The sequence below is a fragment of the Dipodomys spectabilis genome, unplaced genomic scaffold, assembly GCF_019054845.1.
Source record: "Dipodomys spectabilis isolate Male_0828 unplaced genomic scaffold, ASM1905484v1 ptg000096l, whole genome shotgun sequence".
NCBI lineage: Eukaryota > Metazoa > Chordata > Mammalia > Rodentia > Heteromyidae > Dipodomys > Dipodomys spectabilis.
This window is the reverse complement of record NW_024870773.1, coordinates 6,089,951-6,116,289: the sequence shown is the minus strand read 5'-3', so window position 1 is coordinate 6,116,289 and position 26,339 is coordinate 6,089,951. Positions and strand designations below refer to the sequence as shown.

Below are 26,339 nucleotides of genomic sequence, written 5' to 3'. Positions count from 1 at the left end.
TCCACCTCCATCCCTATGCCCTGGAGATAATTGGTTGGTTGTCTGTTTTCATAATTTTTCATTTCAATAATGCATAGATTGAATTCTGGAAGTATATAACCTTTGGGGATTGATTTTTTTTTTCATTCAGTATAATTTTTTGAGATTGATTCAAGTTGTTGAATGTATTTTAGGACAGTCTTTATGGATATAAGATAACCATATAAGAAAATTGAAAGCACTCCTGTATTCTTTCATACCACAGTAGAATAAAACTAGAACTCAAAACAAGAGAAACTGCAAAAGATACCCAGACATATGGAGATTGAACAGCACATTGTTGTACAAACCATTGAGTCACTGAAGAAATGAGTGGGGTTATATTTTTAAATTTTTAAATATAATAAAAACAGTATTTGCCAGAACCTATGAGACACAGCAGAGGCAAGGCCAAGATGAAAGGTCATAGCTGTAAGTGCCTACATCCAAAAGAGAGAGGGAGCAGAGCTCTCTCAAATAAACAGCCTAATGATGCACCTCCGGCTCCTGGAAAAACAAGAACAGCCAAGTCCCAAATTAGCAGATGGAATGAGATTATAAAGATTAGGGCAGAAATTAATGGAATGAAGTCTACAATATAATAATCAATAAGACAAAAAATGGTTTCTATAAGAAAGAGAAAAAAATATAAAACCTCCATAGTAAAGGAACTATTTAACTTTTTTCTTTTTAAATAAGTTAGGGTATAGAGTAGTCTTTTTTTTTCTACTCAAAAAACAGCCAAATATGGGGCTGGGAAGGTGGCTCAGTGGTAGAGTGCTTGCCTTGCATGCTCAAGGCCCTGGGTTCGATTCCTCAGCACCACATAAGCAAAAAGAAAAAGCCGGAAGTGGCGCTGTGGCTCAAGTGGTAGAGTGCTAGCCTTGAGCTGAAGAGCTGAGGGACAGCGCCCAGGCCTAGAGTTCAGGCCCCACGACCGGACCCAAAAAAAAATCCAAAAAACAAAAACAGCCAAACTGACTCCCCCAAAAGAAAGAAAAGACCCAAATTAAATTTAGAGATGCAACAAATACCCAAGAAATGTAGAGGCTCATTAGGTAATACTTTAAAAATCTGTAGTCTAATGAACTGGAAAATGTAGAGGGAATGTATACTTTTCTATATAAATTTACCTCTAATATGCTACAGGATTGAAGCAGTAATAAAAGTCTAATGACACCGGGTGCCAGTGGCTCATGCCTGTAATCCAAGCTACTAAGGAGGCTGAGATCTGTGGATCATGGTTCAAAGCCAGCCCGGGCAGGAAAGGCCATGAGACTCTTATCTCCAGTAAACCACCAGAAAACCAGAAGTGGCATTGTGGCTTAAGTGGTAGAGTGCTAGCCTTGAGGTAAAGAGTTGAGGGACAGCGCCCAGGCCCAGAGTTCAAGCCCACAACCAACCCCCCCCCCCCAAAAAAAGAGAGAGAGTCTAACAAAGGAAAGTACAGAGCCAGATGGATCCATGTCAATTTATATCAGAACTTTAAGGAACTAATACCAGTGTTCCTCAAGCTCTTCCATGAAATACAAAAGGAATGATTACAATCAAACTCAGTCTGTGAAACCAGTATTACCCTGATACCAAACCTGACAAGGATACAATGATTAAAAGAGAATGATAAAAATACCCTTTTTTCCTTATTGTTTAGTAGAATCCTATCTATATATTTTTACTCTGTTTACATATACACACATAAAACATGAAATTATGTAGATTTATAGATTTAAAATGTTGAAATTAACCTATTAATTAAAGCACACATTTATTTTGTCATTTAGATTGAATTTGTCTATATCCTAGCATACCAAATACAGAAAAATTATCGCCTTTATATTGAAAATATATTTTCATAGAAAAAAAATTAAAGTTCATTGTACTCCCTAATTCAGTCTAATAAACCACTGCAGGGTTGGATATCAAAATATTTCTTTGTTCTGATTCCAGCAGATTTGCTGTTGAGGATTTTTTCCCCTTACATAGCCAATGATGACTCAACTCTCTTCATTAGCTGATGGTTATCTGAGTACATCTCCTTACCCACTGCCTCGTGCTTGCTTTTTCTCTTGGCAGTGATTATCTTCTTTAAATTTCTGACTGACTGAATGTTTCCTTTGCTCTTCTTTTCTAATGCCCCTCCCCTTCCTCTGTCCTGAAGGAAAAGCCTGGAGCAGTCAGAACCAACAGTAAAAGTGGCTTCATTGAAGGCTTCCTTCAGGAAGGTCATTTAAGTAGCAATCTAAAGGATAAAAAAGATTTAACTAGAAGAGCAGGAGGAAAAAGCACTTGAAACTGAGGAAAGAGCATAGGCAAAGACCTTTATTGAAAAGGAGCAAGGCATGGATGAGGAGTGGGGTAAAGCTAGTCAGGAATACAGAGATGTAGCCATATTAAGAGTCTTGTCCAAAGGCAGATACTAAGAAGAAAAGATAGGATCAGAATTCAAGAAATCCACTTCTGAGACCAAGCAGGTTCACAGTGGGTAAACGCCCCAGAAGACAGATAAGGAGAGTCATATGATGTAGGAGCACAGAGAAGAGGTTATAGGGCTTGTTTTTAATCTAAGAGTGTGGTTTAAATAAAAATGCTGCAGATAAGATACCCTAGGGAGAGAATATAAAGTAAGACTTGATGTTTACCTAGAAAGGCTCCAACAGTCAAGGGCCAAAGATGGCCAGGAAAGCAGAAGTCCGAAACAAGGCTTTCTGGTTCTTGTAGGCTAAGAGACAAGAAACCCCTAAGGAGGATATTAGGAAAGTTGTTTTGCTGCTAAGAGGTCAGGTAAAATGAGGACTGAACAGCCTCTGTGTATGGCTTTGGCAGAGGCAGTCTTGGAGGAGGTGTGGTAGGGCTCAGAGGACAGGGAGCATGGACAGGAGATGAGGAAATGGCATGAGAACACTTGGGCAGTTTTATACAGAAGCTTATTTGAAACAAGGAAAATCCTAGATACGTCTGTGGCTACAGCTGCACGGAGATGTGAAACCAAATGATGTTTTTCTTGTCTTATTGGAAGAGATTTGGGTCTGCTTAAAAGTCAGCATAAGAAATGTGCTTAAAGGAACAGATTGAGAGAGAGAAATAATGCTTCTGTGTGGCAAAACAAGAGAGAAGAGATCCCAGGCCTGGCCTTGGGAAGGATGAGGGGCACGCCTCCTTTGGGTCAGCTCTGAAGGTTTGAGTTTCTTGTGAAGGTGTGGGTAATATTGGAGAGTACCTTCTCTTTGGGCAACAGGAAATCAGAGAGCAGTGTTATGGGAAGAGCATTGAAATTTCAGAAAGTTTAACGAGCTCAGGGGAGAAGGTTCAGTATTGATCATCCAGGAGCCTGACTCTTGTGTTTCTAAACCTGAGCTGGGCAATGGATTTCCTACTTGACCAAAAACACCTTTTTCTCACTACTTGTGACTTTTGAGAAGAGTGTTCATAGGACACCATTAGAGTGATTTGGGTGGTTCTGAGTTTAGGTTATCTGCCAGTTTGTTTCTGCTAAGAATGAGGTCAACATTAAAGAAGATATGAGGAAGAGTTTGGAATTTTTTTAGGCACATTAAAAAAAACATTTGGGGCTGAGAAGTTGGCTCAGTGGTAGAGTGCTTGCCTTGCAGGCTTGAGGCCCTGGGTTCGATTCCTCACCACCACATAAGCAAAAAGAAAAAAGCCGGAAGTGGTGCTGTGGCTCACGTGGTAGAGCGCTAGCCTTGAGCTGAAGAGCTGAGGGACAGTGCTCAGGCCCAGAGTTCAGGCCCCATGACCGGACCCAAAAATAAAAAAATAAAAAAAAGCATTTGCAGCAATTTATTGATGGATTTCAAACTGCAATCTTCAGATCTCAGTCTCCTGAGTAGCTAGGATTATAGGCATGTGCCACCTATGCCCAGCTGGGATATTGATTTTTAACAAAGGTCAAGACAATTCAATGAGAAAGAAGAGTATTTTTAACCAGTAATATTGGGACAAGTGGATATTCACATGCAAGAGAATAAAAGATGAACTCAATATAAAGATGAACTCAAACCAGATCAATGAACCTGAAGATAAGAGATAAAAGTTGTAGAGAAAAACATGGGCTGACATCTTTATGACTCGGGATTAGGTCACAAAAGCATAAGCTACAGCAACAGAAAATAGATAAGTTGGCCTAAGCTAATAACTCTTATGCTTCAAAATATAGAAGCCTGGGGAAGACAATAGTGCTATTACAGAATGGTGGGAAATTTTTACTAGTTACCTGTTTGACCAGACTTACATTCACAATATAGGAAAAATTCTTGAAAACTCAGCAATGAAAAGTTCTAAAAAACTGGACAAAGGAATTGAATACATTCTTAAATGCAGAAATTTCCAGTGAACACTTAAAAAAGACAATATCATTAGTCAGTAGAGAGTAAACACAATGAAATACCATTTAATCAAGTAATGGAAAAAGCAAGTGTTAGTGGAAATATGTAGAAATGGGAAACTGTGCATTACTGAAGTGAAGGATATGGAAAGCTTCTTTGGAAAAGTTTAACTTCATAAAATGAAGTATAGCTTAAGCTAATGACCTTATCTGTACGGAATATACCTATTATGTTCCTAGATATAATCATTTAAATGATGGAATTTATGCCATGTACATTACATCCATTGTATTATGAATAAATGCTAATTATGCTAAATGTATATGGTACTATGTGAACACAAAGGGATGTGAACCCTTCCCTATGTCAAGGGTACTAAGCATCATCTTAAGTAAAATCAAGTAAAAGCAAGTATTACAAAAAAAAAAGATTCAAGAAATACTAAGTCTATTAGCATGAATATCTGAACCAGACTAGGTCAGGACCATTCTAAGATATTGCCTTGAGATCTGGTTATGGTTTGTATCTTAAATATCTCCCAAAGGCTTATATGCTGCAGGCTTTCTTGCCAGCCTGTAATTCTTCTGGGAGTTGGTGGACCCTTACAGGTGAAAGCTAGCAGAGGGAAGTTAGGTCATAGAGGGAAGTTACCCTTGAAAGGGACACTGGCCCCTTGTCACTGCCATGTTCTCCTATCACCATGATATACTGCCTGACCACAGGCTCAAAAGTAACTGAACTATCCATGATCTTAATCCTCAGAAACCATAAGCTAAAACAAACAATCCTTCCTCCTTTTGGGTTGATTTTCTCAGGTGATTTGTCACAGCAACAGAAAGCTGACTATAATTCAGATCCGAAGGATCATCCAGATTATCAGAGCAAAAAGTGAGAGGCAATCCAACATGTAGAAATACATACTTAGAAAGCTGCATTATGTTCAGGAAACTAAAGAAAGCTAGTGTGGCCAGGACACAAAGTATAGGGCAAGGAATACAGAATGAAGCAGGTCAAGTTTCCATAGATGTGTTATGGCTTTGAGAGATATTCATTGTGAGAAGGAGTGTTCTAATTAGTGTTTTGAAAACATTACTTTGGCTATGTTAGCTAAAGGGGCAAGAATGGAGCACTGAGTACCAATTGAAAGTACTCACTGATCTGGATTGGACGTGATACAGCCATTCACACTAGAGAGTTAAGCCATACAAGGAAACAAATGGATATATCTACAAGCTATTTAGGAGATGAAATTGGTATAATTTGCTGACCACCAAGATGGATAGGTAAGCAATAAAGGGCAAGACTCTTCTACATGCTATATTTTTGGAGGTAGGAGGCTGGATGTTAGTTCTGAGCCAGAGCTGTTCCCTTGGTATATACAACTTCAGTTAACATGACTGGATTTTTTTTCTGCCAAAAATACCTTCTTGTTATAAAAGCAGTCACATATAATATAGAGTCATGCCATTTAGTGATAGAAAATATTTTGGAAAAGTACAAATTGAGAAAATCAAGCAAACAAAATTTTTAATATTTGCCAGATGAATTGTGCTCAGGGAGTCTCTTTTGTCTTAGCTAACAACCTCTGTGTTTTATTAGAAGGTACTTGGCACAGTGTTGTAGAGATCACCTGTCATTTAAGTTTCCTCATTTGATGAAAGTAATGCAAGTAGACACTGAAATAATTTTCTGGCATGTTACTCCCTTCCAACGAGAAATATCTGGAATGAATTCAGTTTTAGCAATTTCTTAACTTCCTTGGCCAGCCCAAGTTCTAAAATGTCAACTTAGTTCTTAAATGATGTTTCTATTCCACAGTTACATGGAATAGAATAGTGTTTTGTTTTCTTAAAACTTCAAAAAGCCACTTGGGTGACTTAACACTACACTGAGAGCCAGGTGCCAGTGACTCATGTCTGTAATCGTAGTTACTCAAGAGGCTGAGATCTGAGGATCTCAGTTCAAAACCACTTCAAATAAGAAAGTCCCAGAGACTCTTCCAATTAACCACCCAGAAATCAGAAGTGGGAGAATTCCAGCCGTGAGCAGAAAAGAGGCAGCACTCAGGCCGTAAGTTCAAGCCTCAGTACTGGCGCGCACACACACACACATGCGCGCACACACACATACATGTACACACAACTACAATGAAATTAATTTTAATTTATACCATACCCTTTCTTTTGACTGACTCTTGCAGAGTTAGTTATGGGCATGCATACAGTTGGATTTAAAAGCAGTGCACAGAGCCAACAGGTGAACCCTGTGAAGAAAACAAGATACACATGGATGGGATGTAAGTAAAACAGACTATTTAAGAAAAGCACCTCTGTACAGTATTTTTACAATAAAAAAACATAAAAAAAGAAAAGCATCTTCCTGGCCACTAGTACTTTATTTCTGATGTAGTACTAACGGAAAAATATTAGAAACACATTTAAAACATTGTGAATATTTTGTACACAATAAAGCTTGAGGGAATTGTGTGTTTGTGTGTGTGTCCGTCTTGAGGCATGAACTGAGGGCCCAAGTGTTGTCTCGAAACATCTGTGCTCAAGACTAGTGCTATTTCTTGCTTTTTGGTAGTAAATTAGATGTAAGAGTCTCAGAGATTCTCAGAAAATTTTCTTCGCAGCCTGGTTTTGAGCCAAGATCCTCCAATCTCAGCCTCCTGAGTAACTCAGATTACAAGCATGAGCCACTGGCTCCCAGTTTTGAAGGAAATTTAAGCTAAGAAAATAAAAAAAAATCATTTAGAGAAGATACTAGTATATATTTTAAAGATTATTATCTTTAAGTAGTTGTACAAAGAGGCAGCATTCAACAAATTAGTTTATAAGTTATTACATCTTGACCGATGTCACCCTTTCGTCATTCTCCATGATTTGACTTTGACAAGACTTGAACTCAGAGCCTGAGTGCTGTTCTTGAACTTCTTCTGCTCAAGGCTAGTGCTGTACCACTTGAGCCAAAGTGCCACTTCCAACTTTTTCTGAGTAGTTTAATAGAGATAAAAGTTTAACAGCTTTTCTACTGGTTTTGAACCCTGATCCTCAGATTGCAGCCACCTCAGGTGTGAGCCACCTGCACCCGGCTTCATTGACATTTTTAACAATACTGTTCACACGAACTTGCGTGAGCAAGAAAGGAGCAAGAACTGTGGTTACTTATTTTTCCCATGAAAATAATATAGTTCCCATCTATTTGAATTGTCTCCATATTTGTTACTGTCAATATAGACTCAGTCTAAAGACTAACTCCTTACTGTTGATAAGCATGAACACATTTTTTCCAAATGTGCTTATTCTATTATATATTTTAATTTCAGATAATTGTTTGTCATTTGAAATGGAAACTTTATGAGTGGAGTGTTGGTGAAGTTTAAAGATAAAACCTGTCCCAAGTCCTCAAGGACACGTTCACTGTCTGTGTGAGATTGGATAATTCGCAACCCCTTTGTGCCTAAATTTCCTTATACACAAAATGGGGGGGGGGTCATAAAATGCCCATCCCATATAATAAAAATAAGCTGGGACACACTGAAAACACTTAGAATATTGTTTGAAACATAGCAATCTCAAAAATAAATGTAGGTTTCTGGTTCTATTGTTATACTAATAGCATTTTCCTCTCTAACCCCCACCTGAAAATTAACTTAATCTTCTGTTGCTTTTTATTGTGGTTTTCTTTGTTGTATGGAGGTTTGGGCAGCATTAAGGACAAATTAATAACTGGTAAGTTGTATGAATTACATTTACCTAAAACTAGGCTATTTGCTATCCTATAATTCCTTCCAGAGATTTTTGCAGTGCAATGAAATCCAAAACATTCACATTAAGAAGTAGTAATTTTTCAATGATAACATACAGTAACTTTCAGAAGTTACTTGTTATTTTTTAAAAGTCTTTGACTGTATGAATTGGAGGTTAATATTTATAAGGTAGCCAAAATTGGAGGCATTTGGTAATTGTGCTTAGAGAACACATGTTTTAATTTTGTCACACCAATCATTTCTTTCTTTCTTCCATCCATACACTATTTTTAACTATGTATACCTTTTTGTTCTGTTGGTTGGTTACATAATCTTTATTAGGAAATACTTTTCCTTGAACAGCTGTAAAATATTACATCTCCTTTGTTTTAAATTTATATCTTTTAAATTCAAGTCCACTTGTCAAAGACTTTAAAAATTTCTTCTCCAAGGCATTTGGGCTAGTAGGAACAATATAGATGTGGACCCCACCCTTGTAGTTTTGAGTCTGTCAGGAAAGATAGGTGAAGCCAGTGTTAGGAAAGAAGAATTAAATTATACAAATTGATTGTAGAATAACAGGACATTAGCTAATTGAAGTTAGAAAATACTGTTGCTTTTTTTTTTTACTTTTGTGCTAATATTTTAGTTTGCTAGTAAGTTCAAATTACTTTCAGGTTAGAAAAAAGTGTTTATGAATTTTAAGAATTTACATTTAATTTTTTAATCAATTTAGGTACAGTAGATCCTTTTATTAAATTGCTAATGGATAGACTTTGAGAATTTGATTTTTCTAAATTATTTGTTGACTGTAATGTTTGTTGTGAAATTGAAATGAGGAAAATGCAAAAAATGATAAAGAGGACCAGACATAGTGGTGCATGCCTCTGATCCCAGCTACTCAGGAGATAGAGGTAGGAGGATCAGTGTCCAAAGCTAGCACTGGTCAAAACAAGATCCTACTAAAAGGGGCTGGGAAGTTGGCTCAGTGGTAGAGCGCTTGCCTTGCATGCCTGAGGCCCTGGGTTCGATTCCTCAGCAGCACATAACCAAAAAGAAAAAAGCCGGAAGTGGCGCTGTGGCTCAAGTGGTAGAATGCTAGCCTTGAGCTGAAGAGCTGAGGGACAGCACTCAGGCCCAGAGTTCAGGCCCCACGGCTGGACCCCCCAAAAAAAGATCCTACTGAAACTAAGTTAAAAAAAAAAAAAAAAAGGCTGGAGATACGGCTTAAGTAGTAAAGCCACCTGCCTAGGAAGTGTAATACTTTGAGTTCACATCCTACTACCACTGAAGGAAAAAAAAATGTATGCCTAAGTTTGTGTGACCACTTGTGTGTAGACTCCCAATACAGATTGAACATTCTCAAACCCAAGTTCTGGGTACTGAGGGGCCAAGTGGTCATACTACAGGGTCATTGTTCTTGTTCATATATATGCTCACTTGGGAAGGGCTCTATCCATGCATGGATCCCTGGCTATCACAACATGGCACTAGCTTGTATGACTCCCAAATATGTTACCAGCATCTTTATGGCACTCTAGGAGAGATCATTTTGAGGTCTTGGGCAAGTTTTATGTTCATATCCTGAGCCTGCTGGTGGCTATGGTAGTTCTGTCTGTCTGCCTCATATAACAGCTATGATGTCATTAGGAATTTTTTAATATCTGTTATAATCATGGAACTGTAGTGGCTAATTTGGTGGGAGCAGGTAACAGGGCAACACAAGGTTTCAAGCTTGCTAGGCAGGCACTCTTATCTATTGAGCCATGCCTCCAACCATTTTTCTTTTTCAGTTATTTTTCATGTAGGGTTTTGTCATTTTTTACCCAGGCTATCCACCAACCTTGATCCTCCCAATCTCTACTTCCCAAAGAGTTGGATTACAGGAGAAGATGCTTTCCCCAGACTCACGATTATTAATCTTAATTGTCAACTTGATTAGATTGAGAAACTCTTGGGAGATTAGTAAAACTCATCTCTGGATGTGTTAGGCCATTTGCTGATACAATTCGATTTTGAGGGATCTTACATAATGAATAGATCCATTTCTTGATGGATTCATATGATGACAATTTGGGGAGGTGGAGGAAAGCTAGTCAGTGAAGCTTAGCTGGAGAAAGTAAGTTATTTGTGTGTGTCCTTGGAGATATATCTTATTCTGTCCCCTTTCTATATTTCCTTTTCCTTCTTCCTGTCTACCATGTGAACTTCCCTGCTTATACCATGCCCTCTTCTATAATAAACTGACATCTGACATCTCTCTAAAATCATAATCCAAAATAAACCGCTTTTCTCTGAAGTTACTTCTGTCAAGTATATAACTTAGTTTTGAGTTTTGCAGGGTCTCACAGCTAAGAATTAGTCTAGAGTCTCAAAGGAGGCTTTAAATGTGAACATTTAAGAACTATTAAAACTTTAAAGACTCTTGGAAATGGACTAAATACATTTTGCATTGTTAAATCCCCGTGAGACTTTGTGGGGGCAAGGTTGGAATGTTATGGTAAAAAGAGATGTATTTGGGAGTCAAATTGATGAAGTATAGACTTGTGATGATTTTGTCAGTTTGAGAAACACTAGGATTGAGAAAATACCTAGGATATCAGTAAACACTTCAGGGTATATCTGAAAGGCATATCCAGCCACAGATGCTGAAATATCTGACAGAATGAATAGATTAATCCCTTGATGGAGTTGTTGGGATTTGGTGGAAGGTGGGGCTTAGCTGGAGGAAGTAAGTCACTTAGGACTTACCTTTAGAAATTTATCCTTTTCCCTGGCCTGATTCTGTATTCCCTTTTTTTTTTTTTTTTGCCTTCTGGCTACCATGATGTGAACTTCCTTGCTCTACCATGCACTCCCTACCATGATGAAGTGACATTGCTAAAAATATTGAACAAAATAGAAGTTCTTTTAGTTATTTCTGTCAGTAATATGAAAGTTAATCACACAGAACCAACCACTCTTATATACATACTCTACCGTTGGCCAAAATTTCATTATACAGTACATGATTACACATGTTATACAATTATATCTTAGTTAAGTATATATACATATATAGCATATATCCATACCCATATGCATGTATATGTGTATATTGTACCCAGAAAGCTAGCCATAACCCTAAAGTAACCATTGTTGATAACTTCATGCTTCTTTATGGAAATACATCTTTTTTTAATTTCGTATACAAATTGGATTAAACACACCCATTATTGTGTATTTCCTTTACTTAAGGTTGTTGTATAGGCATCTTTCCCTACCCGTGTTTATTATTTATTATTATTACCATTATTATAGAGTTCTACTTAATTCTTATTTTTCTTATTGATAATGTTAAGTTGTAAGTTTTACAGAAGAATGTATATGGGGGCATCTTTATTTCCATTCCTTGTATGAGGAACAGGGAATGTTTCTTCTCTATTTCTGGCTACTGTATCCTGATATAGTAAACTACTTTTTGGGGGGGAGAGAGAAGGGAAGGGAAGAGTACATAGTAGAAAACTACTTTCTACCTGAACTGTGCCTCCCAGTTCTTCCCTTCTCAGAAGCTATCATCCTTAGCATACATTTTATCTTTTGAAATTATCATTTTATTTTTATATGCTTTTAATTACTTAGTCTGAAATTAATCCTCCTACCCAGTCATTGATAGAGATATCAAATGCTCAGTGAATGTGTTGCCATAGCCAACTGATTTTCTAATATTGGTGTTAGAGATTATATACTAGCATGAAAAGGGAATTCTTGTTGGTGGTGTTTCAATTTTAGATTTTATTCCATGTGATTCTTAGTGGATGTAAAACATAGTGGATGATCTACATTTTATTTTATTTTATTTTTTGTCAGTTGTGGGGCTTGACCTCTGGGCCTGAGTGCTGTCCCTCAGCATTTCAGCTCAAGGCTAGTGCTCTACCACTTGAGCCACAGCACCCACTTCCACTTTTCTGGTGATTTATTGGAGATTAGAGTCTTACGGACTTTCCTGCCCAGGCTGGCTTTTAACCGAGATCCTCAGATCTCAGCCTCCTGAGTAGCTAGGAATACAGGCATGAGCCACCGATGCCCAGCTGCATTTTATTTTTTTAAATTTTATTTTATTATAAAGATGCTATACAGAGGGGTTACAGTTACATTAGTAAGGTAATGAGTATATTTCTTGTTGAACATTGTTACCCCCTTCTTTGTTTTTTCCTACTATCCCTTCCCTTCCCCGCCTTCCCCACTCCTCCTCTCACCCCCCAAAGTTGTAAAGTTCATTTCCAGCATAGTGTCTTGTGAGTATCATTGTTGCAATGGGTCATCCTGTGTCTGTTTCAGCATTTTGTTATTCCCCTTCCCCTCCCCAAATTAGATAAATGTATATCCAAGATACAGGGTACCAAAATCAAATACAGTGACAACAGGAGATATACCATATGGAGAAGAACATACAAAAGAAACAAAAAAAATCGCATAGTACATTAAAAATAACAACAACAAAGAAAAACCTCTTGTGTCCATATCTTGGGGTTCATTTAGCTTAGCATCATCTTATATAGTACATCATCTCATATGTACATAGCTTTTGACCTTTTCTGCTCATCTGATAAGATTACCCTAGATGTATACTAATTATTGCAAATACGAGAAACCATGGGACCTATGTTTCTTTGGGTCTGACGTACTTCACTTAATATGATTTTTTTCCAAGTTTCCCATTTCCTAACAAATGGGAAGTGTCATTCTTTCTGATGGAGGCATGGAATTCATGTGTATATTTGTGTGTGTGTGTGTGTGTGTGTGTGTGTGTGTGTGTATGTGTGTGTGTGTGTATGTATCACATTTTCTTGATCCATTCATCTACTGAGAAGTGTCACTGGATGCTCCAAGAGAAGTTACACAAGTCCCAGGGGGCCATAGAACACATTTAAGTTGTAGGTAACATTGAAATTTCAAGCAGCAAATACTCCCACAGAATAGGTCAGATGGCTTCCTGTCTTGCTTGGTGCTCAAACCAAGTGCTGGGAAGGTGGGTGGAACCTGGACTATCATTCACCTTAGATGTAAGTTCTCTAAATGCACAAAGTAGTTTGGTTCTTAAAACCTTTAAGCACAGAGCCACCGGTGGCACATGCCTGTAATACTAGCTACTCAGGAGGCTGAGATCTGAGGATCACTGTTCAAAGTCAGCCCCGGCAAGTAAGTCCATGAGACTCTTATCTCCAATAAACCAATAGAAAACTGGAAGTGGCGCTGTGGCTTAAGCGGTAGAGCGCACACCTTGAGCTGAAGAGCCCAGGGACAGCGGCCAAGCGCAGAGTTCAAGCCCCATGACCAACCAAAAAAACAAAACAAAAAAAAACTTTAAGCACAGAAAGAAGCTACTGAGATACTGAGATATTTTTCTCCCTATTTTCTTTCAGGTTGAAATAAATAGTAATGGTTACAAGCAAATCTTCATTTGACATCAGAGAAGAAGCATATGACAACAGAAAATAAGAGAAAACTGTCTGTAAGTAGGCTATTAAGCATGGCAGATAAAGACTCTTGATTCAGTGTTATACCCAGTGAATTTGAAGTTTTTACCTCTTGAATAAAGCTTTGAAATGAGTCCAGGTAAACCATTTTGTTCTATGCAAGACTATAGTAATCCTATTTGAGAAGTTACATTCATTAGCAAAATATACCCAAATAAATTTAGCTAGGGAAATAGTGTTTAATTTAATACTATTATGATAATAACTATCATAATTAGTTTCAGATTTGCCTTCGTTCCCAAAGGACAGTCTTCTTTTTCTTTTTGATGCATGCTTAAAGCATGAGAATGACAACAAAATTAATGTCATGACCTTTATGGCCTATTTATGGTTTTTCCATATTGTACCCTAAAGGACTTTTGGAGTAGCTACACATCTAAAATAAATCACTTAGTATGGGCAAGTTAAAAAATTGGGTTAATTGGGTTCACCTGATCCTCAGCCAGTAGCACCTCAGTCAATATAACATTTCATATTAGACAACAGAGCCCAATTTTTGTTATACATTATCTCAAAGCCTCACCTGTGTGTTCTGTAATGTCTAGGGGGAAAATGTCCTTAGTAGCTACTTTTCAAATATGTGCTGTTTTCTCTGGCTTGTCTTTTTTTCAGTGAGGAAGTCACTGATTTCATATTCATAGCAAGAATGTGCTAGTACCAGCTAGTGGGTCTTTCTACATGAACACTAACAGCATCACTGTCTCTTCAAATGGACTCTTTCCCTTTGCCAATTTCTCAGATTTTCCATAAGCAATCATCCTTCTAACACAGTCTTTGGGTTGTGAATCTTGGTTCTCATTTCCTTTTCAAGGGTTTGTATATTTCAGTGAAAATCAATGTTTGCATCCCCAACCATATGTAGATACGTTGGAATTTTTAAATCTTCACATTCAGTTGAAGAAAATCTATAGCAGTTTTCACAAATAGTTTTTAAGTCATTTTCATATGTTGGGTAAATTCATAAAAATACTTTGAAGCCAGGCACAGGTGGCTCATGCGTATGGGGGCTGAGATCTGAGGAACATGATTCAAAACTAGCCCCAGGCAGGAAAGGCTATGAAGTAGTGCTATGGCTCAAAGTGGTAGAGCATTAGCCTTGAGCAGAAGAGCTCAGGGACAATGCCCAGGCCCCGAATTCAAGCTCCACCACTGACCGGGAAAAAAAAAAGAAAGAAGAAAAGAAAAGAAAAGAAAGGGCTTTGAGTAATAATTTACCAATATCTATAAAAATTTTAAACCAACCCAGAAATTTCTGGTTGTGAATTTATCCTACAGAAATTTTGTACAAAGTTACATGTATACAATTGCACATTATACAAATTGGAGGTTTATAGTCCAGGCTGGCCTAGACATGATAACCTCTCTCAAAAATAACCAGTTCAGCTAGGCGCCAGTGGCTCAAACCCTGTATTCGTAGCTACTCAGGAGACTGAAATCTGAAGATTACAGTTTGAAGCCAGCCGGGACAGGAAGATTTGTGAGACTCCTATCTCTAATAAAGTATAAGCTGTGACTCAAGTAGTAGAGTTCTGGCCTTGAGCAAAAGAAGCTCAGGGACAATGCCCAGACCTTTTGTTCAAGCCCCAAGACTCCTCCCCCCCCAAAAAAGCCGGAGGTGGGGGAGATTGATAGAATAGCTCAAGTGGCAAAGTCCTTGCTTAGCAAGCAGGAGGCGCTGACTCAAACCAGTACCACTAAGTACACACACACACACACACACACACACACACACACACACACACAGACAGACAGACAGACACACACACACACACACACACACACACACACACCACACATGCATGCACTCTCACCAGTTCATATACTCCACAAGAATATGAGAAAAGCTATAAAGCATGGTTGAAGTTAGAGGGAAATGAAGCAGAGCAGTGAAGGTTTGTTCGTTAATTACATATTATAAAGATAATTGATGAGATTTAAATTTAATGCTGAAATTTGTAGAAAAGGAAAAAACTAGACATGGCAACTGAGAGATCAATGTGCTAAACTGGCCACAGTGAGAGTCTGAATGGAAGGGAGGTGAGGGGCAGAAATGGAATGTGTTGATAGCCCAGCAGGTGGTGCACAGAGAGGTAACCAGCAGGTGAAGGAGAAGAGAGAAAGGGGATGTGAGGAATTTGAAATGCTCTTACAAAAATTACATCAACTTTCTGTAAACCCGCTTAGTTTAAAGACGATTTTGTCCCTGTGCAGATAAGAGAAGAGCTAAAGTAGTGGAAATGTGATCATGTCTAAAATAATAAATTAAATCCATTCAACCAGCTAAACTGATTGACAGGAACAAGATAATGAACTGTTTCATAACAGATATCCTTGGCAAATGACAACCTCCTTCTCCTGTGGTATTTATTTCACTGCTTAGTGTTCTTTATTACCAGATGATATTATCTATTCCTTTGTGAAATGTTTTCTTCTTCATCAGTGGTAACCTTGTTGGCCTGAAGGACTTCTCATTCTGTTAGAATTGGAAGCCAGACTAGAAAGTCCAAGCATGTTCTGTTTGATATAAAAAGACCTAAATCAAAAAGCTAGGCACCAATGGCTCAAGATAGTAATCCTAGCTACTTAGGAAGCTGAGATCTAAGGATCTTGATTCAAAGCCTGCTCAGGGAGGAAAGCCCCTGAGAATTTTGTCTCCAGTTAACCACCAGAAAGCCAGAACTAGATCTGTGGCTCAAATGGTAGAGCACTAGCCTTCAGCAGAAAAGCCTAGAGACAGAACTTAGGTCCTGAGTTCAAGTCCAGAACCATCATCAAACAAACAAAAAAGATCCAAGTATTTCTAACATCTGTCTTAGATATTCAAACACATAAGAAATGGAAGGATAGTTTAAAGTCATCAAGGATGAAATGTATTATATTTATAGAAAAAGCAGCCTTATTAACATACTACATAGATAGATGATGTTGGAAATTTTTGTTTCTTAGGACTTATATCTGTGAGTAATGGAACTTTAAACAATGGTATTATATCTGAAAATCTCTCTAACTCGATACCAGAAAAATTGAAGTAGTGAGGACTTTGGTTTGTTTGTTTGTTTGTTTGAGACAGGGTCTCAATGTGTATATAGCCTGACCTGGCCTCTGGAACCTCCTGTCTCAGCCTCTTGGGTGGGGTGGTAGGATTGCAAACATCATTACCTCTCCCAACAACATGAGGACTTCTTTTACATTTACATAAAATAACATTTAAATCATGTCAGGATTGGTACAGTCCAAAAACACCAGACAATTGTATTAATTATAGGAAATTTATATTTAGTTATCTGTCAGTTTTAATTATGGAACAATATTAAATATATAACTAGGAAGTAAAGTTAAAATGTTGGAAAATTAAGAATTTTTTTTCTGAATGGCAACATCAGATCAATACAACATAGGAAAGAGAGGAAAAAAGTTATAACTATCTAGGGAAGATAACATCTGATTAACAGTTGTTGACAGAGAACATCTCAGAAAACAGGAAATCTCCCAGGAACTGAAACACATAGGTTTCCAGATAGAAAGGGCCACTAAACATTTGGCAAATGGATGAAAGTAGGCCGAGATGCTTTTTTTGTATATGTGTGTGCTGATTCTGGGGCTTGAAAAAAAATCCATGAACACAACTTCTTTGGAGAACAGACAATTACCACCCCAAATTTCCGCTTAAGTTTTACCCAAGACATATGAAAACACCTATCTACACAACTAGACACATATTTATTCATGATAACCCATAGATGGCAACAACTCAGATGTCTATCAGTTAATGGTTAAACGATGTGTCACACTTACCTGATAGAATACTACTACCAAACTAGTACCGTTTTGCCAAAGGGATGTATGATATCCAGTCTAGAAAAAGCTATGATCTATGAATTCACTGACCAATTCTGACCTCACACCTGAAATCTTGTGGGACTATCACCATGTTATGCTTTCAAATCAACGGACACAAAATCATGGTAGAATCAAAACTGGAAGAAAGCCTCGCACCGCAGTAACTACCCAATCAGAGCAGGATAACAATAGCGTTATTTCAATGTACCAAAAAGAGCATGCTAAATTGCCCATTATAAGACACTGAAAGAATCATTGCTGTTTTTGCTAGTTTTGCATTACAAGTTTTTGTGGCCAATGTTGTTATGTTATTATGGCGTTTATCTGAGTGTTCATGGCTATCTGGTGATGTAAGACATATCTATTCCCAGGAAATAGTTTCCTGAAAATAGTTTTCTAGATTGACAGCTGCATTGCAATTCTGTGATCAGTGTTCATGCAGACACAGAGAACAAGCACTCACCACACGACTGTACATGATCTGATGTCTGGAAGCTTTTTGAACTTGGAAGTGATTATCTTTTTTCTCTAAGGTTGTAGATTGAAATTTAGTTTTAGGAACCTTGGCAAAGCAGCATAACAAAGACAAGGCAGTGTTTGCCTCAGGCTCCTCAATAAAGAGGAAATGGGGAAATTTCTATTTCCAGCTGTCACTTTCTTAAGTAACAGATTCACCTAATTTTCATTTTTAATGAACCTGCTTAAATATGATATATTAACTAAAATTAAAAGCAATCATATGAGTGATTTATAAAGCTCCTTTTACTAGATCTTGCCATAATTGATGATATTTGCTGTTTGCATTCTTTAATTTTTGTTCCTTTTTGATAGATTGTTCTGCTTAATATGCTTTTCAGCAATTTAAGAAAGGTCAGATCATAATTTTCACAGATTCTTATATACTTCCCAGGACACAGTGCTTACTCCCTGGAGTAAAAGTGCACACTGACTTTCCTTGTGTGTTGTTTGAAAAATACTTATAATTTATATAGCTATTTACCACATCTTTTCCTCTATTATATTTACAATGCATTATGCAATCTGTCATTTTCAACATTGTGATTATTCATTGGTTTCTTTATTAAGTGATAGGTACATCAATAACACAATATATTAATTTTCCATAATTATAATAAAATTAAATACAGCGCTGCCTTTCATGGTAACAAAAGCCACTATGACTTTGAGCTTTCTAATTTAGATACCAAAATACAGGGAGTATAGTTAAAATTATCTTGACCTTGAGTAGCCAATAAAGAATTTGAAGATAAAGAACATAATCTTCCAGCATATACTTGGAAATATTGTACTACATGACTTCAAAATATACTTTTTAAGACTATAGTATTATACAGGCATGTATAAGAGACCAGTGGAAACAAATTGCATGCCAAGAAATAACCCTGTTCATCTACAGCCAACTGATTTTCAACATAGGTGATCACAGCACACATCGGGAAAAGGAAAATTTTCAATATGTGATATTGGAAAATTGAATATCTACAGCAAAAGAATGAAACTAGACCCCTATCTCTTACAAGTCACAAAAATCAACTCAAAATGAACGTAAAGACTTAAATATAAGACCTAAAATAATGAAATTACTAGAAGAAAACAGGAAGTATTTCAGGAAATTGGAATGGGCAAGGGGTTTTGGACAAGAACCCGAACACACAGGAAACAAAAGCAAAAATAAATCAGATTACATCAAACTGAAATGCTTTGCACAGCAAGGAAACAGTCATTCAGAGCCATGAAACAAACTGCTAAATAGGAGAAAATACAGCTGTAACTAAATACCTAATAGGAACAATTTAAGGGAGGAAGGATTTATTTGGATTTTTAAAGCTCAGGATTTCACAGGGTTCAATCCATGACCCCTTGGCTTCAAGCACCTGGAGAGAAAATCATAACCTGGACAGTCACCTTCAGAGGATATAACTGAGGACAGCCATTCCCTTAATGGCAGAGGAAGCAGAGAAAGAGATAAGAAGGAGCCAGGGACAAGATAACCCCCAACCACCTGACCTGTTGCCAGTGACCTACTTACTTCCTCCAGCTAGGTCCTTCCTCCTAGTTTCTAGAAGCTCCTAAAATAGTGCCACCAGCTGGGAGCCTAGGCTTTTATATGCAAGCCTGTTGGAGGAATATTTCATATTCAAACTGCAGCACTTTTCATACAAACCATGTGCATCATAAGCATTAATAATTTTTTAAGATCTCTAAAATAACTTCATTATAAAAATGTACTAATTTACTTCAGAGTTTTGCAACTTTTTAAAATAACATCCTGAAAGTTCTTTTAAAGGTAACTAGGATAGTGATAATCATGTTGATTTGTAATGTTACATATTACCCCAGTTTTTTTTTTTTAAGATAAATTCCTAGAAGTGGAAGGAAGGTCTGGGCCAAAATAATTGCAGACATTAAGGCACACGTGACTACATACCTCCTCAGCTGTACCTACTCTGCTGTACAGAGTGAGTGGGCATGCCCCTTTCCTCAGACTCTTAGTTTTTTTTTAACAATTTATATGCCAGTAAAGGTAATTTCATTTTAGTAATTTGCATTTCTTTGATTTTTGTCAACCTCAACATTCTTTGTATCAATTGCTAACTTAATGCCTTTCATAAAATTTGGAGTCAACTAGTTTTTATAGTAGGATGTTTTCTTTGTTTATTTATTTTATATCAGACAGGAGCACAAGGTTGATGTATAGCCTGGTGTCAGTGGTTCACAACTAAGCTCCTTGGAAGATTACAAACAGGAACATTAAGGTTGAAGGCCATCCTGGACAGACATGTTTTCAAGAAACCTTCTCAATCCATAACTGGGCAGTGATGTGTACCTATAAAGCTATGTGGGACTCTGAGATGGAGAATATTAGAATAGTCCTGAGACTTCATCTCAGCAGAAGAGGCTGGATGTAGTGGCATGTTCCTCTCATCCCATCTACACTGGGAAGTCTGAAATAGGTAGATGGATTGAAGTTCAGGCATATGCCTGGAAGTGAGACCCTAGCCCCAAAATAACCAGAACACATAAAAGTATCTGCCTAGCAAGTGTGAGGCCCTAAATTAAAACCCCAATTCCAAAAAAAAAATTTTTAAATCTATATTTAGTATATCCTTTCCAAAATGCATAATAGCATCTCAAATAATAGTATCTGCAAGTGAATAGTCAAATGTCCATATATCTTGTAAGTTTTTAAGTAGTCTAATAATCCCATCTGTTTTATCTTATACAATGTAGTTTTCATCTTTGAAATTTTTCATATGGGTCTTTTTTAAAAAAATCATTTTGGCTTTTATTTAGCTTTTTAAGACATATGAGGTATAATTGTATACTTAGTATTCTTTTTTTTTTTTTTTGTCGGTTGTGGGGCTTGAACTCTGGGCCTGGGCACTGTCCCTCAACTCTTCAGCTCAAGGCTAGCACTCTACCACTTGAGCCACAGCGCCACTTCCGGTTTTCTGGTGGTTTATTGGAGATAGGAATCTCACGGTCTCTCCTGCCTGGGCTGGCTTTGAACCGCGATCCTCAGATCTCAGCCTCCTGAGTAGCTAGGATTACAGGCGTGAGCCACCAGCGCCCGGCTTATACTTAGTATTCTTAGCTGCATCTGTCTGTCCTGAATCAATTTTGACTATTTTCTACATTATGGATCATGTTTTCTAGCTTCTTTGAATGCTTGATAATTTTTAATAGATGCCAAGCATTATGAATTTTACTTCATTGGGTGGTAGATATTTTTGTGTTTCTCCAGGTATACCTGAGCATTATTCTGGAAATAGTTGATCCATTCATGTCTTCATTTAAGATTTGCCCTGTGAATTGCTTCTTGGCCTTTCGGCTAAGATCAAGTGAAGATTTTCCCTGTGAAACCAGAAAATTTCTCAGCCTGGGGTTAATTATTCCCCACCTCCACCCCCACAGTCAAGAGCGTTTCTGGGAATTACTAGTCCGTCCCAACTGGCTATAGGAACAGGTAGTGTTTCCCTCTTGAAAGCAGAGTACTTTGGACATCTCCTTGGCCTGAGGAAGTTTCCATATTTGTTTGGAGAGTTCACAATGAGGACCCTTTCAAGAGCAGCCTGTTTTGTTTTGTTTTGTTTTGTTTTTGGTGCTTGTCTTGGGGCTTGAACTCAGGCCCTGGGTGCTGTCCATAACCTTTTGTGCTCAAGGCTAGCACTCTATCACTTGCGCTATACGTCCATTTCTGGCTTTTTGGTTGTTAATGGGAAATAAGTGTCTTACAGATTCTCCTGCCCAGACTCTGGCTTGGAATATAGGCAATAGCCACCAGTCAAGAGCAGCCTTCTTAGGTCTAGTACAATGGGAATCTCCACCAAGGTGTTTCTTCCCTATTATATAGCTCTGGGGCTCATCTCAATTGCTTCCAATCTCTCCAGCATTAGTTTTTCAAACACTTATGTCCAGTATTTGAAACATGGTTTCGTACAGGTTTACCTCTACTGTTTTTTTTCAGGCAGAAGGACCAATCTGGTCTCTTAGTGTCTTGGCTAGAAGTGAAAGTCATACCTTTTTCTGGTGCCTAATTTTCTTTTTTTGAAAACACTCAACGTTTTAATTCATCAGTCTTTAATGGCTTCTGTTGTTACTGTTTTGCTTAGAAACAGTTCTTATTTGAAAGCCTATAAAAATACTGTATTTTTCAAAGACTTTTGTTGCCATATTTTTATATTTAGATACAGTCATCCCTTCTAATCTGTTGTTTTATATCCTCAGATTTTACCAACTGTGGATCAGAAATATGCTTTTAAAATATTGTACCTACATTGAACATGTACAGATTATTTTCTTGTCATCATATCCCAAACAATGCAGTTTAGCAATTATTTATATAATATTATATTTTAACCTGTACTATAAGCAACCTAGAAATCTTTTAAAGTATACAGGAAGATACATATTGGTTGCATGTAAACATTGCACTATTTTATATAGGGGACTTGAGAAACTTGGAGTTCGGGTATGCAAAGGGAGCCCTAGAACCAATCCCTAGTGGAGCAATTTATAAAAAGGCTAAAATGAGAGAAAAGAGCCTACAATTCTGTAATCAAGCACAGTGTAACATATTTTCTGCCATATGTTTCTTACTGCCTTTGTTTTTCCTATAGTTGTAGTATTAGTGTATATCATTTAGTATGCATCTCCATTAAATTGAATCATCAACGTTTCTCATGTTGCTACACAGTCTTTCTAATCACATTTCAATGACTGAGTTATCAAATGAAACATTTTCATCAAATGAAAATGTTGCAATTATATTACCCTCACCCACATGTTAAATATTTTAGTTATTTCTTCTTAAACAGAGTAAGTGAAAAATATTAGACAGCTGATTTTCAGGTAATGTTTACTTAGATGTGATTCTACTAGAGGGATGTCCTTGTGTCCCTCTCCAAGTCTAGTACATAATGTAAAATAAAAACTGTCAGTCGAAAGATGAGAAAACAGGCACTGGTAGCTCACGCTTGTAGTCCTAGCTACTCAGGAGGCTGAGACATAGGAGACTGTAGTTTGAAGCCAGCCTTGGCAGAAGAGTCTGCCAGACTCATATGCATAATAACTAGTAAAAAAGCTAAGCTAGTGGTAGGGTTCTAGCACTAAGACATTAGCAAGCAAGCTGAGTGAACACAACACCCTGTGTTCAAACCCCACTACCGGCAAAAAAAAAAAGAAAAGAAAAGAAAGAAAAAGGCAATAAGAACATCAATTATTATTTATTACTTGTGGAGTTATAAATAGGCTTTTAAAAGAGCTTTTAACATTTAGTATGTATGTAACATAATGCCTTATTTTTTAACTGTTGCTTCTGCTTGGTTATTTTTAGGAACGTTACTATTCAAGTCAAGTACATCATAATGCAGAATTCATTATCAGTACCACCAAAAGATCAAGGTAAGATAAGCCATGCTGAAGAGGACAGTAATGTCTGTGTTATAATAAAATAGTTTTTATTGTTAACATTTAGTGTCATGACCCTCTAATCACAAAATGACTTATTTCCTAGAATTAAAGACAGAAATTACGACCATACATGAAAGTTTGTTTTCTTTGGAATTAACTGAGAGCATGTGGATTCCTGAATTATAAGATGTGTCTCCTCCTCTAGGCCAAGAGCTCTTGGAGAGCTGGGCTCCCTCATTCCAGGCAGAACTCACAGAGCCCCGCCTATTACCTGGCAGTTAGCTGTGCTAATCGCCATCAGTGGATTTGGAAATGGCTTTATTGAGGCAGAATCACATGGGTTTTCATGAGTAGAATACGTTCACAGATACTAAATTCATTTGTACGTATTTTTTATACACACACCAGAAAGGAAAATTGCTTATACAACTCTTTGGCCTGTTTCTTCCCATGCACATTTTAAAAGAAGCAGATAAGAAAAACAATTTCCCCATAATGTTACGTTTTGAGACAGCAGGGTCCTCCCACCTCAGCCTTCCCAGTAGATGAGATTACCAGGCATGCATGCCCATGCTTAGCTAATATCATAACTGTTTTAACATAAGCTTGTTTTTTTTCTATTAGAAAAGAGTTATCAGAGTCCTTTCTTAATATAGAATAACTAAATTGTTCTCACTAAAAAGGGCATTATAACGTATAAAACAAATACAAATCTTTCCCCTGTCCCTACCTTCTCTCTTCCGTACAGAATGAAGTTTTGACATCATTGCCTTAGTAAAAGATGTGTCTTTTAGTGAATGAAGAAAAATTGTTATAAAGAATCTAGATCTGAGTACTGGTGGATCATGCCTGTAATCCTAGCTAATCAAGAGACAATATATCAGTATCACAACTTGAAGCCAGTCTAGGCAAACAAGTCCTCAAGACTCTGTCTATTATTAACTAGCAAAATGCCAGACTGGAGGAATGGTTCAAGTAGTATAGTAGCAGCTGTGATCAAGAAAGATGAGCAAGAGCATGATGCCTTGAATTAAAGCCTTAGTACCAACACACACACACACACACACACACACACACACACACACTCTCTCTCTCTCTCTCTCTCTCTCTCTCACACACACACACATACACACACACACCAACATTAATTACTCTTAGTAGTTATTGATCTCTGGGCTTTCTCTTTTTGGGAGGCTAAATGATTACATACATGTGAGGCTGCCTCCTGCTGTAATACCACATGCCCTTTGAAGGCCAAGCAGGATCTGATCTGAGGAGACCTGTAGCAAGAAATCCACTGGAAACAGACCCTGTGGCGTGAATGTCATTGTAGCATTGGGCAAAAGGGAGAGCACCCTTAACACATAGAATTCAGTGCTGCGCACTGGGGCAAAAATGGAAACAAGAATGGAAGGGGGGGAGGGGAACCTTCGGTAGAAGTAAAGAACACACGCTTTCTATGCATGTTCTCTCCCCTGTATCCCTTGAAAGATTAGTGAGGAAGTTGGTAATTGATGAAAGGATTAGGAACTTAATGTCCTAATTTTACTAATACCTTCTTTTGATCTAAACAAAGAAGGATTGGCCTAGAAGGAAGACCAATGGGTCATGGGAAAGCTGGACTCCTTTCTCAGACCCCTTCCTACCACAAGTGGAACCTCAGAAAAATTATTTTGCCTCTGGGCTTCATTTTCCCTGTTGGAAAAGCCAAAGTTCTTAGGCATTCCACTCTAGTCCTGAGGCAATGACCTGCTTGCTGTCCAGCTAATAAAGGGAAATAAAGCATGTCACCCTCACACCTCTTGCCTGCTTTGCTTCCTGTCAGGGCTCTGTTTTGTTTCCATGCTACCTTGCTAGACTGTTATATAAGTTTGTACCTCCATTGACATGGCTAGAAAATAAGACCCCTGGAGCCTCCTAGAGATTTAATAACCCTAGAAACTTCCTCTCCAGTCTTTTCTAAGACCTTTGATACTTAATCTCTAAACCTGGAATTTGATAGGAAGACATAAGAACTGAGTCAAATGTGTTCGTGTGATAGCCACTCTACCTATAATTTCATGTTTTATTTTTATCTAGACCTTACAGATAGCTGAATGTAACCTTTATTAAAGGTTCAGGGAGATTGGATTCTTTAGCCAAGACCATTAATCAATAAATTGTGAGCCAAGATTTAATTTAAAATCACTTTGCTAGTACTAGAGGTATGGCTCCAATGGTAGAGCACTTGCTAGCAAGCATAAGGCCATGAATCAAAACCCCAGCACCACCAAAAATATAAAAATGATTTTGCTTTAAAAATGCATTGTTGCAAGCGGCTCACACCTATAATCCTAGCTACACAGGAGGCTGAGGTCCAACGATTGAGGTTTGAAGCCAGCCTGGGCAGAAAAGTCCTCATGAGAGTCTTACCTCCAATCAACCATTCAAAAACCAGAAGTGGAACTGTGGTTTAAAGTGGTAGAGCAAGTCAGGCGCCAGTGGCTCATGCCTGTAATCCTAGCTACTCAGGAGGCTGAGATCTGAGGATCGTGGTTCAAAGCCAGCCCAGGCAGGAAATTCCGTGAGACTCTTATCTCCAGTAAACCACTAGAAAACCAGAAGTGGCGATGTGGCTCAAGCGGTAGAGCACTGGCCTTGAGCTGAAGAGTGCGGGGATGGTGTCCAAGCCCAGAGTTCAAGCCCCACGACTGACAAAAAAAAAAAAGTGGTAGAGCACTAGCCTTGAGCAAAAGAGAGCTCAGGGACAGCACTAAGGTCTGGGGTTCAAGCCCCAGGATGGACCAAAAAAAAAAAAAAAAAGCATTATATGCATAAACTGCTTTGGGGTAGCAACTCTCCTCTGCACAACTACTTAAAGATAATAAAAAGTATATTAGAAATAAATAAAATTGTTTAAATCAAAATCAGAAATTAGTAAAGAAAAGTGGTAGG

General features: G+C 37.7%; 1 protein-coding gene across 4 annotated transcripts in view; it reads left to right on the top strand.

The window, feature by feature from the left end:
* Znf438 (zinc finger protein 438) overlaps window positions 1-26,339 on the top strand; it is a 148,863-nt gene that overhangs the window by 93,468 nt on the left and 29,056 nt on the right. For 3 of the 4 annotated variants that reach the window (XM_042686253.1, XM_042686254.1, XM_042686252.1), the window contains 2 exons: window positions 13,518-13,606; window positions 23,329-23,396. In XM_042686253.1, the coding sequence (XP_042542187.1) occupies window positions 23,360-23,396 (37 nt within the window). In that variant the 5' untranslated portion in view covers window positions 13,518-13,606; window positions 23,329-23,359. Of the gene's footprint in view, window positions 1-6,606; window positions 6,658-13,517; window positions 13,607-23,328; window positions 23,397-26,339 lie in introns of those variants that run through there. The other variant, XM_042686255.1, reaches the window with a different exon arrangement.